We start from the raw sequence: 15,821 nt of genomic DNA on the forward strand, positions 1-15,821 counted from the left end.
TCACCCACCAGTTGGAGCTAATTTGCACTGCCCAACCCAATATGGACCTTTAAAATACATAAAACTCAACAACAAATCCAAAAGAGAAAATACACAAACTCAACAATAAACATGTACACTAAACATCAAAATAATACCGAAAATACAGAGAGAACACTATGGGACACAAACTATAATACAACAAACACACCATGAAACACGAAGCACCAGATTTTCTGTGACGGTCTCTGATTGAGTTTAAAAAGATTCCAGTCAGGATCCAGTTTGAGGTCTGTAGGTAAGATATTCCACTTGTTGGTCCCCAAAATAGAAAAAAGCTGTTTGCACTTGTGTTGCTGATTTACATGAGGGCACCTTGACTCGAATCAATTATATGTGCATACAAGATTAAAAAAAAAATAAAATAAAAAAGGCACCTAGGACATCGAGTGGCAGGCAAGAACACCTACAGCGCTCTCAATAATAAATGGGTGGTTGAATGTATGAGACATTTGCCCTCTGAGAAAACTTTGTACTTTTTGTACATGTTGTGGTCAAAGAGACAATCTTATACTTGAAAAGTGACAGGTTTGATTTCTTGTGTTCATCAAGATCCACACACTCTGCTGAACCATCCTTGAACAAGACACAATTAAAGAAAGGATGCACTGTAAAAACAAGTATACCAAGAATGGATGGATTTAAAGGTACCCTGCCCCACCTTTTTTATATTCACATTTACTAGCTTCTTCCCGGCCTTTTGTTGGCAAAATTCCTAAATACAGGTAGTGCTCAAAAATTTCAAACAGTACCTTTAATTTAAATTAAAATGCAAATGTGAAAAGGTCAGTAAAGAGGAGCCGCAGAAAAGACAAGTGATGCGTTGTGGCACAGTAACATGGTTGCTATGAAAATATCAGGCAAGTAAAGGAAGCCAGAAAAACCAGTGAAATATAAAACACTGGACAAACTGAAGTGGGTAAACAGCAAAAACATGGACGCCTAGTTATGTTTAAAAGAGGGGTGCATGACATAGTGTGGCAGGAAAACATTTGTTTAATTAATCTAGTTTTTCACTGGGACTGAACAATTAATTAAAAACTTACTGAAATTACAAAATGGTCTTCTGCTTTGTTCAAATCCCTGGCTGTGCGATATTATTTAAAGGAGAATTATGTGTCAAATACTATTTTAAATGAAATATTGTGGTGCTGCAGAGGACTGCAGAAAATGTCTTTGTTTGGTAATGATCCCTGAAAAAAATAACATAATATCATCGTTTTAATGTGTTTTTCAATCTAAATGAAAATAAAATAATCATGTCCTCTAATATCTCAAATCAGATCACAATAGTCAAATAATTGCAATTAGATATTTCTTCAAAATCGTTCAACCCTCTTTTTCATTGTGTTTCTGTACTCAGCAGCGAGTGAAAGATAAACGCTCACAAAGGGCCACCATTTACTGCAAACTGCCGAAACTACAGTACAACAGTACAATTGGCTGAAAATTAGCCTGTTTGATTTAAACTAAAGCTCCCTGTGCCCTCCAGGGAAAATTTTACAGCAAACTCCCTTCAAGAAATTTGACATATTAACAATTCCTTACGTGTCCATAAATACACATAACTCCAGAAACTCAAGATAAAGGGCAACATATGTCAACAGTTTTTGGCATCAATATAATTCATAAAGATAAACTGCATGTATGTAAAAACTCTACATTTTGCATTTTGTCTCCTCAACTTTACCAGCCTCTGTTGGTTAGCTATGCTGAATCAGATATACACAGAATTAAATGCTGACTCATTAAATTGTCTATCATGTACGTGTGTCAGTGTTTGGTAGTTTGTTTGTTTTTTGGCTGCCCGCAAAGTAACTACCTGTTTTGCTGCTTCCCGTTTGGTGTAGGAGAGAGTGCGCCTACCACCTTATAATATTAAACATGTTTGATTTTATTGGAACGTCAAGTCAAGTCAAAAATTAAAAAAAAAAGGACTTAAAACAGCTCTGACGGATTTTTATTGATAAAAAGGTGGGGATGCAAAAGCACATTTCCTCCCCCAAGCCTAATAGAGAGGGGTTAGTCGCTATTTTTGCTCCATTGCTCAGGGACTTATGAGCAAAGGTAATAATAAGAAGAAAGAAAAGATATAAAGGCCTCATTCTAAGGTTATAAACACACAACAATTCTTATTTTCAAGCAATTATACACCATATTCCATTTCTGGCATGTTCTGCCAATAAATCCCCCTCAATCTTACATAGTGGACCTTTAATGGGATCATCTTGAACAGAATAAAGGACTTAGTCAGCATTCAGACAGGACTTGCAGACCGGATTTCACAGAGCTGTACTCTACTGACCAAATTACAACTCTGAGTATCATGACTGAGCAAAGATGGAATACACTTTTCCACTCTATACCCTTGACGGCACTGGATAGGGAGACTCTTTGGAATATTCTTCAGCACTGTGTCAAAATCATCAGACCCAACATATTTTCACTCCCGACTTGTCAAATGCGGCCCTGTGTTTGAAAGTAGTGTACTACTGAAAATCTTTTCTCTGTGTTTCCTCCTGGTAAATCCACCATAATGCTGCCAGCGCTTGCACTCCTCATGTACCTGCTTCTTAAAGGTGATGAGAGCTGACTTTCTGATTGGTTTAAACTCACCAATGAATAAATCGAGGCACTTGTGCACAGCTGATAGGTGTATCCCGCTGTGCACTGCTGGCGCAAGGGGTGGAACAAGGCAGGACACCCATGCACCCCTGGTGCAAGATAGCAATGGTGGATTTGGCCACACCTTGAATAAATTAATTCCACCACACCTTGTGCTTTCAACTTGTGCTTTAGGCCAGCGTAAGATAGGGCCCCTTGTCTTTCTTTATACTGCATCACCTGATGGCGCATCAAACCATTTTGCTAGAAAGAGTCCAGAAATTACGTTAAATGTCGGCATCATAGTTTGAAGCATTTGGGCACTGACCAAGCTACTGTATTTGAGATGCTGGGAATGAGAATAGACTGCAAAAACACATATGAGGCAGTGACCTGCAAAATAGTCCACAGAGGGCCTCGAAGTGAGGACTGGGGTCAAGGATGCCTACTGTCCCCTTTTTTTAGTAATCTTGCTGGCAACTGACAACACTCAAAGACATACACTGCACACAAGACTGTGGACTGTGGCAGTAACTAAGTACAAATACTAGTTACTGTACTTAAGTAGAATTTTTATTTTTCTGACAACTTTTTACTTTTACTCCCTGCATTTTATCACAAATATCTGTACTTTCTACTCCTATCATTCTCAAAACATGCTAGTTTTATTGCACTTGAGGGGAATTATTAATTATTTTTGTTTTGCATCAGTGCACATCACCTTCCCAACATCAGGACTAATTTCAATGTAAATGGATGAGACAGTAATACACAGATGTGTGTCCATCAGTGCATATCACAGCTGATAGACACAGCAAGGCAAAAAACAACATGTAAAAGATGCAACAAGATGAAAATAATGTAAAAGATGTAACAAAACAAACGTGATGTGAAAGACATCACAATGAAAATGACATAACAAGACAAAAATGTCTGATAAGACGAGAACAGAGTAACAAGACAAAACTACATAAAAGACAGAACAAAGCAAAAACAATGTAAAACACATAATAATAAGAAAATGACAAGAGAGGAAGATGTGACCATGGAGACCAGGTGAGGCTCAGTCACCTTTGCACAAAAACAACAGGTAGAAATGAATTTTTGAGGGCTACTTTCTACTTTTATACTTGGTACATGCACACATTTCAGAGCCTGTACTTTAACTTGAGTAAAGAAGTTCAGACCAGCGTCTTATTTTATAGAAGTGTCTGTACTTTTAATGGATATATATATACATATATATATATGTGTGTGTGTGTGTGTGTGTGTGTGTGTGTGTGTGTGTGTGTGTGTGTGGTTTTGACACCTCTGAACATAACCCATCTACATGCATGTTTCTCTGAGTGGTCCAGAGAAACATGTCTTAGTTACAGGATGAGAGAAAACAGAGTGGTGCTGTTAGCTGAAGAGCTTCCTCCCACACGCTCAAACAGGCTGCAAATATATTCTCTCAAACACAGTCATCAAGCTTACAGCGCTCCTGTCTTACCATTACAGTACACGGTCCAGAAGAAGCAGGGTTTTTTTTACTTAATTTGGCCCAGCTATCACATCTCTGCGTAGATAATAATTGGCGTGGTCGCTGGATGTATTTAAATATGAGAGAAGTGAATTTATTAAGTCAGCTTACATAACGTGGTCAGGGCTGGAATAATTACTGCACTGATAGCAGCCTTTAGCAAGCTAGCAAGATATGTTAATGTAGGACAATTATAGTGTTGTTGTAGCGTATTTGCCAACAGCTGGGGGACAGGAGAGACGTTCCAGGACGCTGCTGAGCTGTCATGAGCCTTGTTTAATGAAGCATCTGTGATTGGACGTGCAGCAATATAAATGCTGCTGTCACATTTTTCTTTTCAGTGTTTGTTGAAGACTTCAGACAGAACCATTTAGATATTCACCCCTCAGTTATGCTGGGAAAATATATTTTAAAAGATCAACGTTTTGGCTATTAAACCTTGTAATAGGCCAACCTCCTAGTGATTTAAATTTTTTATTTTATTTTTGTCTTACAGAGTTGACAAAACATTTTGTTTTTTTACATTTCACAATATAGCTGTAGTGAGAGGCAATTTTACTTTTTAAAGTTGGTCAGAGTTCTCTTAATGCTAATCAAAATACACAATTTTAAATTATGATTCTTAATGTGTTTTGATTTAGAAAAGCCACAGAGTTGATATGTTATGGTTGAAACACATCTGACAGCAATATTATTTGAAAAATAGAAAGTTCACCAGTGCTAGAGCAATATTCCCACCTTTTTTAAACCAGGAAGTGAGACAGTTGTCCTTAGGTAGCTAACACTTTTTTATTCCTGATTAAACTATATTTTTGTAAAAATCTGACAGTTGATGGAAATCTGGGACACAACTTAAAAGGGCCAACATTTTCATAAGAAATATATTTTAAAACAAAGATGATTATACCTACATTATCAGTAGGTATTTTTATGTTTAAATTTTGAAGGCTTTGAAGTTGTGAATTCTTGTCAGGGACATGGGTGTTTTCTGGCACAGAGCAAGTTTAGAAATTCAAAATAAAAAAATAGCAAACCAAAACATTTTAAGAAGAATAAAGAGTACATTTTTTGATAGGACATGATTTGTCTAAGAATGGGAGATATGGGGAATGAAGAAGAGTTTGTGTGTTTGACAGTGTGTGGTGTATTAACTCATCAGACACAACAACCACTGCCACTATAATCTTTAGTTGTTACCACAGTTGTAATCTCTGCCTCTCCCTTTGTGACTCACTTCATTTCTCACTAAAATGATTACTGAAGCTGTCTTTTCATTTTTCTCCTTCAGTCTTTCTCTCTCTTCCTCTGTGTGTGTGTGTGTGTGTGTGTGTGTGGTTGGTAATCAGTCAGCTTAGCTCTTCATCTCAGTAAACACCATTAGCCCGGAAGGCCGAGCCAGCCAATCAGAGCCCGGCAGAGCCGGCCGAGTGGCCAATGGTGGCTAGGAACACTCAGTCCCTCGTGACACGCTGACCTGCTGCATGTCGGTGAGCGTTGCTATGGAAACCCTACTGTACAGAGCAGCTCCGAGGAAACGCAGTGGAGCGAGGGAGGCAAGAGAGAGGTGGGAGGAGAGGACAGAGGAATGTTGGCAAACGTAGGAGAGGAACCAAAAGCCAAGCAGCAGCGAGAAGATGAGGAGGAGGAAGAGTGTTTCCTAGAAATGTGGCATCAGGTGGAGTTGGAGGAGAGAGTGGGACTGACAGTCAGTTTCGACCTGACTGTGGGAAATGAAGCTGGCTCTAAAGTGCACTGCGTGATCCAAAAGTATGTAGGCAGCAGAGCATCTTTGAATGTTCTGGCTCCTGACTCTTATTGCTTTGGACATGACAGAGCCCTGAGGTTGCAAACTTAGACTGTCAGTGTAAATCTGAGAGTAACCTGTGTGTGGATATATCAGATGACCGCGTCCCATGGTTCAGTTTATTTCAGGGAGCCAAACATCACATGTAATAACTCTGTCAATTTGATTTCATCACCATTACAATCTCATTAAAGTCACATAATTTATGTCAACCTTTATGCCTTATTTAGTAGGATCAGTTTAGTCTGGAGCCCATGAACTCAATACATATTTCCCCCCTGTTTTGTAGTGCAATTTATCCATCTAGTTATGGAGATATCAGCTGTAGAGATGTCTGCATTTTCTCCAGTGTGATGGGATTAAATGGCACTCAGTTTGTGGTGCTCAAAACACCAAAAAGAAGAAAAAGAAAGAAAGAAATTGAAAAAAAAACAGCGTCTCTTTCTAAATATCATGACCCAGTTATTCAAGATAATCCACAGACCTCATTGTGGGCAGGGGGAAAATGAAAGTGAAAAGATGAAATGAAAAATGCCTTTTTATCCCCTTTAGATCCTCACTCATAATGTACATCCATTCAACAATATGCTCTATATCATTACTTGTATACTTATATCAAATTAGAGCCAGACCGATATATCAGTCTGCCAGTATTATCAGTTTTTCTTTTTATAGGCAGCATTTTATGATAGATAGATAGATAGATAGATAGATAGATAGATAGATAGATAGATAGATAGATAGATAGATAGATAGATAGATAGATAGATAGATAGATAGATAGATGGATAGAGGGGCACCCAAGAGGGTAATGTATTATATGTCCTCCACTGGAAGGGCCCCCTGGAGGATTTCATCCACTATAAGGGCATCCAAGAGGGCCCTTTTGCACCTGTAGTGACTTTTAATTGATTAAAACTTTTTAGCCTCTTTTGGCTCTTTGTTTTAGTTTAATGGTCCATTTACTTTCAGTCTTACTGACATAATCAACCATGTTTCCATCAGTAGCAGACAAGCACTATAAACTAGCTGTCCAGCACCACAGGGCAGACAGACTAAAGTTAATAACTAACGTTAGCTGGTGAACAAATTTGAACATTTAGCTGCTGGAGAAAAAGAGAAGGATTTTCTCAGGTGCTAGTTGGGAACAAAACAGAGATAAAAAAAAAAAAAAGAGAGAGAGAATGACATTAAACTCACATTTGTCAAGTGGCCAAAAGCACAACTGCCAATGAATGCTAATGTTGCAGTGTGTCTGCTGAACGTGTAAAAGCTAAACTAACATGTTAGCGTAATAACTTAATGAGTTAATGAGATGATAAAACAGCAGGGCAGTGTGTTTGTGAGATTGACTGAGTTACTTCACGTCCTCGAGGGCAGAAATCAATCCCTACATTTTTTAATACATTATTAAGTTTTTTTGAATAATGCTGGAAAAAGCTACAACATATTCAGTTTGTTGAATCCGACATGCAGAGGAGTATTAGTGCCAGGCACACAGAAAAAATACCATCTATTCAAAAGAAAAAATCTACTCTGATTTATTTTTCTTATGTCTATAAATGATATCGAAAGTTTGACTTTAGTCCCAACATTTTGACTTCATTCTCTAAAACAAAAAAATCATCCTCCACTCATTTTTCCTCTTATCTACAGCCCTGATTCTGTAGAAATGTACTCTTCAATGCTGCATGTCAACAAATCTCTTGGGTAGTTGGACGATTTTTAGTTGTTTGAATCTGTTACAGTTTCAGTACTATTAGCCTTCATAATCTTTGTCTTTACCGCTATTGTTACGTAGTTTCCCCTGTCATACTAATAAGACTGAAAGCAGATATAGACTTCTTATCCTCAAGGTTTTACACACAGCCTTTCTCTGGAGCTGTGGAGCAGCGTTAGCCATGACTTTTGAAGAACACAGAATGAAGCTAACAGATACAATGTGAAAAGAGACTAAATTAGCGTAGAGCTAAAGATAACCCACAGAGGGAAATGTGCTCTGTGAATATCACTAGAAAGAGACATAATCTTAGCAAGGTAAGCTTTATCCTGGCAATACATGAAACCGATTGTCACTGAATAAAATGCCTGGACACTCGATCACTTCATTCCTCTGTTAAAGACATTTTAATTTGACATACATTTTTGTTACCTCATACATGTATTTAAAGGACAAATGCATGCTGTTATAATAAGGACACTGTGTACTGTTGGAGCAAGATAAACACTCATAACTAGGCCAATCTCTGCTGCATTTACAGTATGCAGGTTCAAATACTTCACAGAGTTACAGTGTCTCTCCAACACGTCCCTCACTGCTGTCCATTTTCTTTCTTTCTGCAATGGTCTCACTCGTCTTCTGATTAGAGCGTATCTCTCATAGTAATCATGATAATCATCCATCCAGCCAGCCAGCCATCTCTCCATTGTCTGTTCATAATTTCACTGATCCATTCATCCATCAGTCTGTACATCTGTCCATCCATCTATCCCTCCCTCCCTCCGTCCGTGCGTCCCATCTGTCTGGTTAACTATCAAGCTGACTTCTTCTCCTTTGTCCTTATTCAACCCCTCAGACCAGTCTGGTCTAAGGATTTTATCAGGCTGCTAAGGCCCATGTATGTGTGTGTGTGTGTGTGTGTGTGTGTGTGTGTGTGTGTGTGTGTGTGTGGTCCAGACCAGCATTGTACAGCGGCCTGCTAGTTGTAGAGTTATGTAACAAAGCTTTGCTTTAACTGCATGTATGCTACTGGCAGCTCTGTGGCTCCACTCACACCACCAGATTTTGTGTGTGTGCATTTTTGCACGCACAATGTGTATGCTCGGGTGTGTGCGTGTGATCTATTTTTATGCCAGAATCCATATGGTGTGTGTCTCATTAACGATGACTGAACTGAGCCACGGTCTAAGAGACTCAAAGTGCATTGATGCCATTGATTTCAATTTCAGGGCAAATCGGATGCTGATTTCAAAAATGTTCTACTGATGAAAGGCCCTTACAAAATATATCTACATGTAGGCCTACAGAGAGGCTTGTATTAAATCCTGTGAATCATCAATTGTATATTTTGGTGCCATTGTTAATATATCAGCTTTTTACTGCAGGACAATGAAAAAATAACACTGAGTCACAGATTTGTTACATGCATTAAAGTGCCCAGCACTTAATTTGGCAGAACAGTCAGACGGGCATATTGGCAAGTGTCACGATACTATTACAATTAGACTTTTCTTGGCCATTCCTACAAGAAGACACTGTAGTTTGTCTTAAAGGACCAGTGTGTAAAATTAAGTGGCATCTAGCAGTGAGCTTGCTGATTGCAAACACCTTGACTCGCTTTCCAAGCGTTAAGGAGAACCTATGGTGGCCACAAAACTAACACAAAAACACAAAAGGCCCTAGATTTAGTGTTTGGTTTGTCCACTCTGGGCTACTGTAGAAACAAGGTGGTGCAACATGTAAGCGGACCTGCACCTTCTGCAGATATACAGGGCTCATTCTGAGGTAACAAACACAACAAGTCTTATTTTCAAGCGATTTTACACTAATGAAAACATACTTATGCATTAGGGGTTGGCATCATGGCCCTGAAATAATATCATGAAGTAACAATATTCTTGGCAATATGAAAAAATGCAGAAAAATAATTTTGCTTTGGAATTCTATCTTTTAGTTCTCCTCTCTGGATCATCTCTCTCTTCATCTCTCCTATATCCAATCAATTGCTTCTGCTTGAGGTGGTGAAATTAGTTGCGTTTCCCCTTTGTTACAGTTTTATTGCACTTCTTACATGTTAGTGAAGATTATTGTACATCTGATTCTTTGTGACCAAACCACTTTGTAGCTTCAGCGGCTAACGTTAGCTTTTGGAGGGAGAAAGTCATGACATCACTTGCATGACTTCTGGAGGCATAGTCTTTTTAATTACATATCTTCACCGTCTGATACTTCCACAGTTTTACGACAGAATTTCTTGACTTGTAAAATGACTTTGCACAAATGGAAGCAAAAAATAACTTGTCTCTCGACACTGACTACAGTTCATGTTTTAGGGAGGTGCGTAGTGGTGCACTGGAAGGAGCAAGACTTCCCTGAGATTCCCCTCAATATTACGCACTGAACCTTTGAGTTGTATTTTTAGCTATGCTAGCAACATGGCTAAAATGCAGCATTTAGACATGTCAGACTGGCAGTTGGCCAGTAGATTTACCACACTGGTTCAGACTAAAATATATAAACAGCTACTAGTTGGATTGGCACAAAAGTATGTTCAGATATTCATGGTTCCCAGAAAACAAGGCCTTGGGACTTTAGTGACCTTGGAACTTTTCTCATAATGCCACCATGAAGTTTGCATCTGTGGTTTCAGTTTGACTGAAATGTCACAACTTTTGGATGAACTGTCATTTAATGTGTCACAGACATTCATGGTCTCCAGAGGATTAATCATGTTAATCATGTTGATCCTGTTTTATTTAGCGCCATCATCAGGTCAAAATGTGAATTTATGCAATACTGTGTCACTAAATATTGCAAAACTAATGACCTTCCCATCAACTTCAGCTGTACTGTGTGCTAATTATCAAATGTTGGCATGCTAACACGCTAAACTAAGATGTAACCTTTATATTATCTTGGCATCAGCATTGGAATAGTGAGCATGTTAGCATGCTGGCTCTTGCATTTAGCTGAACTGATCCATTAATGGCTGAAGACTTGTTTGGACAGCTAATAACTAAAACCACAACTACTTCCATTTTGTTTGGAGTGATTGAATATTTGAACATTATCCTCCTACACTGCCACTGAAGTGTGAATCTTTTGTTCTGTGGTGTAGGCAAGATTCATTCAAGGAGGAATTAAACTTGGCATGGCACATGGAAGTGGGGGATAGTGTTGCCACCTTCAGTGTAGAAAAACAAGGGACACCTTGTCAGCGAGCTCAGGCGCGGGGACACACATCAGGCAGAGGGTCTGGAGATCCTCCGTCATGAGATTTTGAGTGTCAAACATGAATGTAAAGGAAATAAAGAGGCAATAAAGTAAAGCACAGTTGCATCAGTAATATTAAGGATTCAAACATCAGATCAGAGACACTGAGCAAAATGTTTGGTTGGTCAAAATAACTCCACTCTGGGCCTCTGTCCTTGTACTTTCTCCAGGTCGGACAGTCCACTCTACTCTATTGTACCCACTGACAGGACTGATCTACTTGCGGTCTTTCTGACATTCAGGTCTGTATTTGGACACCTCTCTTTTTACAGGTGGACTTGAGTTAAAGGTTGCTTTTTTTAATGTCTGAGTCTCTGTAACAATGGCAACAATGGTGGTGAGTGACAGACAACTTGCGTGTCATTCTGATATGACACTTCCCCAGTATGTCTCATGAAGCTCTTTTAGTTTAATTGTTTCTCATGTCATTCAAAGTATGTGGAAATGTAGTGGTATGCATTAATGTAGGGTGTGTGTGAAAATAAGGGACATATTGCATCCTGTAGAGGACAGTGCATATTACTTTTCAATACAGGACAATCCTGTATTTTGCAGGACAGGTGGCAACCCTAACTGAGGGTGAAGACGTGGATTTTATGTCGCTACCTTTTCTCTTAAATTATTACAACATTGTAATCTGTTTTTTAAAACACTTTGCTTTCTTGGGACTATCTACTTGGGAGATGATGTCCTCCTCTGTCCCCCTAACCTTTCACTCATCCCTTAAGACTGCATGGCCTGAATTGAAGGCCTCCAAATAAACATTGTGTCCTCAGGTAGCTGAAGCAAGGGGTGAGGGCTGGGAGGAAAGAGAAACGAACAGACGTGGAGATTGAGAATCATTTACAAAGCCTGTCCTGATGCAACCCCTGCCTCTGCGCGGCTGTGTGTGGACGCAGCACAAGAAAGGATGACCCTAGAAGACCTCGAGACAAACTCCTCCTATTGGACATTTGTCACATCTGTAACTGTAAATGGCCTGTCAATCATTCTCCAGTAAGAAGTCCTTTTCACACATGACAGTTGTCACTCACTCTTCAGTATCGCTCCATGACAGGCACTGTTTGCTTCACACACCCAAACCAACCCCGAAAACACCCACAATGCATCTGTCTGTGTGTCTCTCCTCCCTTTCTTACCTCCATCAGAATACGTCTCTGTTCCGTATCCGTCCTGCAGCCCGTTGTTCCACGTCCCCTCGTACTTTCCACTCGTCCCCGTGCTCTCCCGTAGGCCGTAGCGTCCCTTAAAGCCATGCGTCCACTCGCCCTTGTACACCCAGCGTCCTTTATTCTCGACGCCCACGCCATGTCTCTTGCCCTGAGCCCAGGTGCCCTGGTAGGTGTTCCCACTGGGCCATGTGTAGACGCCCAGCAGCTCGAAGCCGTGGGCCCAGGACCCACAGTACTCGCCTTGGCCCTTGGGTCCGGTGCAGATCCCATGGCCGTGCGCCTTGCCCTCCTCCCACCCTCCGCAGTATGACCCCCCATCGTCAAAGTTGAACCTGCCGCCAGTGGACATGCATGAAACAGGTCTTGGCAATTCCCCTGAAGCCTCGACAAAAAGAAAAAGAAAAGAAAAATAAAACGAAGGGAGGAGAAAAGAGGACAGGTTGGTGCTAGAACCAATCCATGGAGCTGAGTTTGGAGGTCGGTGAGGTCAGGGGTGAGGATGAGGAGAGAGTGGGAGGGAGAGGGGGAGGACTCCCACACAAATCAAGCAAGGCCACCCTTAGTTTTCAGCCGGTTTCAGAGAAGAGGAAGGAGAAACAAGGTGAAAGACAAAACTTGGGGTGTCAGGGGTCTCCCGGCGTGGTGGGAAAGGGCGACGCTGCTCACACCATCCTCTTGGTGGGCTCCTCGTAGCATAGGCTAGCACTTTCCAGCTCCTATGTGGAGGACGCAGGTGAGAGGGGAGGAGAGTGGGCCTGGCGCTGCCATTATCCTCTCTTAGCAGGAGTTTGAAGCATCAGGCAGCTCCACCGGTCCTGCCATCGGCCTGCCTACACAGTCTACGACACGCACACAACTCTTCCTCCTACTCCTCTCCTGCTTTCCGCTCAGGCCCCCGCGCTCAGTTGCCTCCTACCTGATGATGCCTCCACCTCTCTGGGGTGTAGAGCTGAGAAGTCTCCCCAGTGGCAGCCCTTCAAATCTCCAAGCCTCCAGCATAGAAGCCACCCTCAGGCTCCCTGATCGGGCCCAAACTGGAGCTCTGACATGTTGTCTGAGTTAGAATAAAAAGAAAAAGACTCTCCTCCGCAGAATTTTTTTTTTTCTTCAAGCCCTCTCCTGATGATCAGACCAAAAAAAGAAGTCTCAGAATCTGTGGCTCACTTCAGGCTTCACCATCCTCTTCAGCCTTCATACACACACACGCACACTGTGCCTGGCCGCACACACACATGCACAGAAAGAGGGAGAGACAGAAAAATGGGGAAACACATCAGGTAATCTGCTCGGCTGCCTTCTTTTTTTGTCTGTCCTGTCTTGCTGGAGAGCAGCAATGCAGTCTCCTTATGCAGGCACACACACATACACACACACACTCTCTTCTTGACAGCAAGTGCGCACACACAGACAATGAAAATAAACAAGTGAATTGATTAATTTCTCCTCCTCTATTCCCCCTCTCCCTCTCCCTCTCAGTCTGTCTGTAGGTCTTTAATCCACTGCGTCCATAAGTGGTTTATCCTCTGCGTGGGTTGCCTTCAGGTCTCCTGCTTGATGAAATAACATCCATCTATATGATCCTGTTATGGTGTGTTGTGTCCTCTTCAGCATCTCCTGCTCGGCTCCATGTTTCCCTATGGAGCGCCGGCTGACGCACAGCCTGCCTTCCTGCCTGCTGTCTTGGTCTTACAATCTCTTCTCCTCCTACGGCTGGATCTCAGTATCTCTCTCTCTCTCCTGTGTGTGTGTGTGTGTGTGTGTATGTATGTATGTGTGTGTGTGTGTGTGTCTCTCAGAAAATCTGCTCATTAGAGAGGACTGTTCCAATGCAGCCAACCAACCAACCTGCCCCCCCTCCTCCTGCTCAATAGCACACTCCAGCTCTTAAAGAGACACAGTCCACACAGACACCAGCTTCTCTCTTCACTCCGTCACCTGTAGCTCCTTCATCATTTGCTCACCCTTGTCTCTTTTCTGTCGGCATCTTGTCTCAGCCTCGGATGGTTGCTTGGCCTGAGAGTCTGAAGATGACTGCAGTGGTAGTGATGCATATTTCTAGTTAGTAGACATTTTACCATATGCATGTATTTGTTTTTTTGTTTTGTTTTGTTTTGTTTTGTTTTTTTGCTGAGAATTAAACTACAACTCCTACTGTATGACTTAATTGTGAAATCATGATTTATGTGCTCACTCCGTGTGGTCTGATCATCAAGCCACAACCTGGATGCTCACACTGTTACATAAAATATAAAATAAAACAGCCCATCAGCCCCTGCGGGCCGTATCTGGCTATAAAAGGTGCCGGCATAGAAAGAAATTTCTGACATTGCTGAAAACTGGGGGTGGAAGTTGGGTTGTATGTTTGCCATACAGCCTAGTAAAGTTCACTGGTGTTTGGAAAACTCCATACTTGACCGAACAACTTTGTAATCAGTTTCTTTGACTAACACAGCCACAAACTCTGTGCAGACAAGGATTTTCTGTCTGTACGTGCATTAAACATTCAGCAGTGGCCAGATTTGAGCTGACTCTTCTATTGGCTACTTTAACTAATTAAAGCTTAACAAAATAATTATATCAATGGACCACAAACTGAACTTTTAGCGACTCTTTCTGTCCAAATCAGCCTGGAAGTTACTCATCAATTCAGAAGAGGCAACTGATGGTGAAGCACCTACTGCAATCCCACCACAACTGCCAAATGCAACCAGCTGAGATTTGCAAAGTTCTGCCAACATTAACATGACCCCCACATACATATATATATATATATAAATATATATATATATATAAATATATATATATATATATATTTATATGAGACCTAATTTTAGATACTTGCTGATTTTTTATCATTTATTCGGTGGTTGTAGGCTGAAGATAATCGCAGCTGTGCTGATTATTCAGTATAACAGCACAACCTCAAGTGTGATATTGCTTTTATATAACAATTTTGCCATTTATTAGTTAACAGTGACAGTTTTGTTATTTGGCTCTGCCAAAACAAATTGTTCTGCAGCCAAACTGAAACTGGACTGTTAGCTTGCTAGCTACTTTGTGTAGTTCAACACATTACTGGACACATTACTGCAGTAGAGCTCTCCTTAAGTTGTCCAGATGAATCCACAAAACTGTCTCCAGACTGTATTCAGCTCACTCTTTTAATCGACTGTTAACGATATTTATATATTTTAGACGTGGACCAAGCAACTGGACCAAGACCGCTGGAAAACTGTTTGCTTCCAAGCAGTGCAGTTTGTTTGTGGTCTGTCTATTATATGTCTATTACTCTTTCATACTATTGAAGAAAAGATTATGTCAGACTAAAAGGGATAGTTCACCCAAAAATTTAAATTCAGTTATTATCTACTCACCCTCATGCCTATTTCATCATAAGCATGGAAGAGTACCAGACATATCTGAGGAAACCAGGTTGTTGATGGTGGTCTGTATGCAGTGGTTCCTCTCTGAGAAAGCGCTAAGACCTCCCATTGATTAGCTGATATGAATACTACCAGATAATATGATTCTTCAGAGGAACAAATACTAAACTGTGAAATGGATTGTATTTACTTATACTCCATGGTTTAGAGGGTAATAAATCAGTTGAAGTGGTCTGTGAAGTGACTGACTGATTGCACCACTGATTCTGATTAAGATTTTTAAAATTACATGTATGGCTGCCCA

At 40.7% G+C, this 15,821-nt stretch overlaps 1 protein-coding gene across 1 annotated transcript in view; it reads right to left on the bottom strand.

The window, feature by feature from the left end:
* Positions 1-13,857, bottom strand: part of jph3b (junctophilin 3b) — a 75,541-nt gene extending 61,684 nt beyond the window's left edge. Inside the window, exon 1 of the mRNA XM_084734447.1 lies at positions 12,102-13,857. Coding sequence (XP_084590573.1) covers positions 12,102-12,483 — 382 coding nt within the window. The 5' untranslated portion in view covers positions 12,484-13,857. The remainder of the gene's footprint in view (positions 1-12,101) is intronic.
* Between the last annotated feature and the right edge of the window lie 1,964 nt (positions 13,858-15,821).

This window comes from Lutjanus erythropterus, chromosome 13 (assembly GCF_056507025.1).
Source record: "Lutjanus erythropterus isolate fLutEry1 chromosome 13, fLutEry1.hap2, whole genome shotgun sequence".
Lineage (NCBI taxonomy): Eukaryota > Metazoa > Chordata > Actinopteri > Lutjaniformes > Lutjanidae > Lutjanus > Lutjanus erythropterus.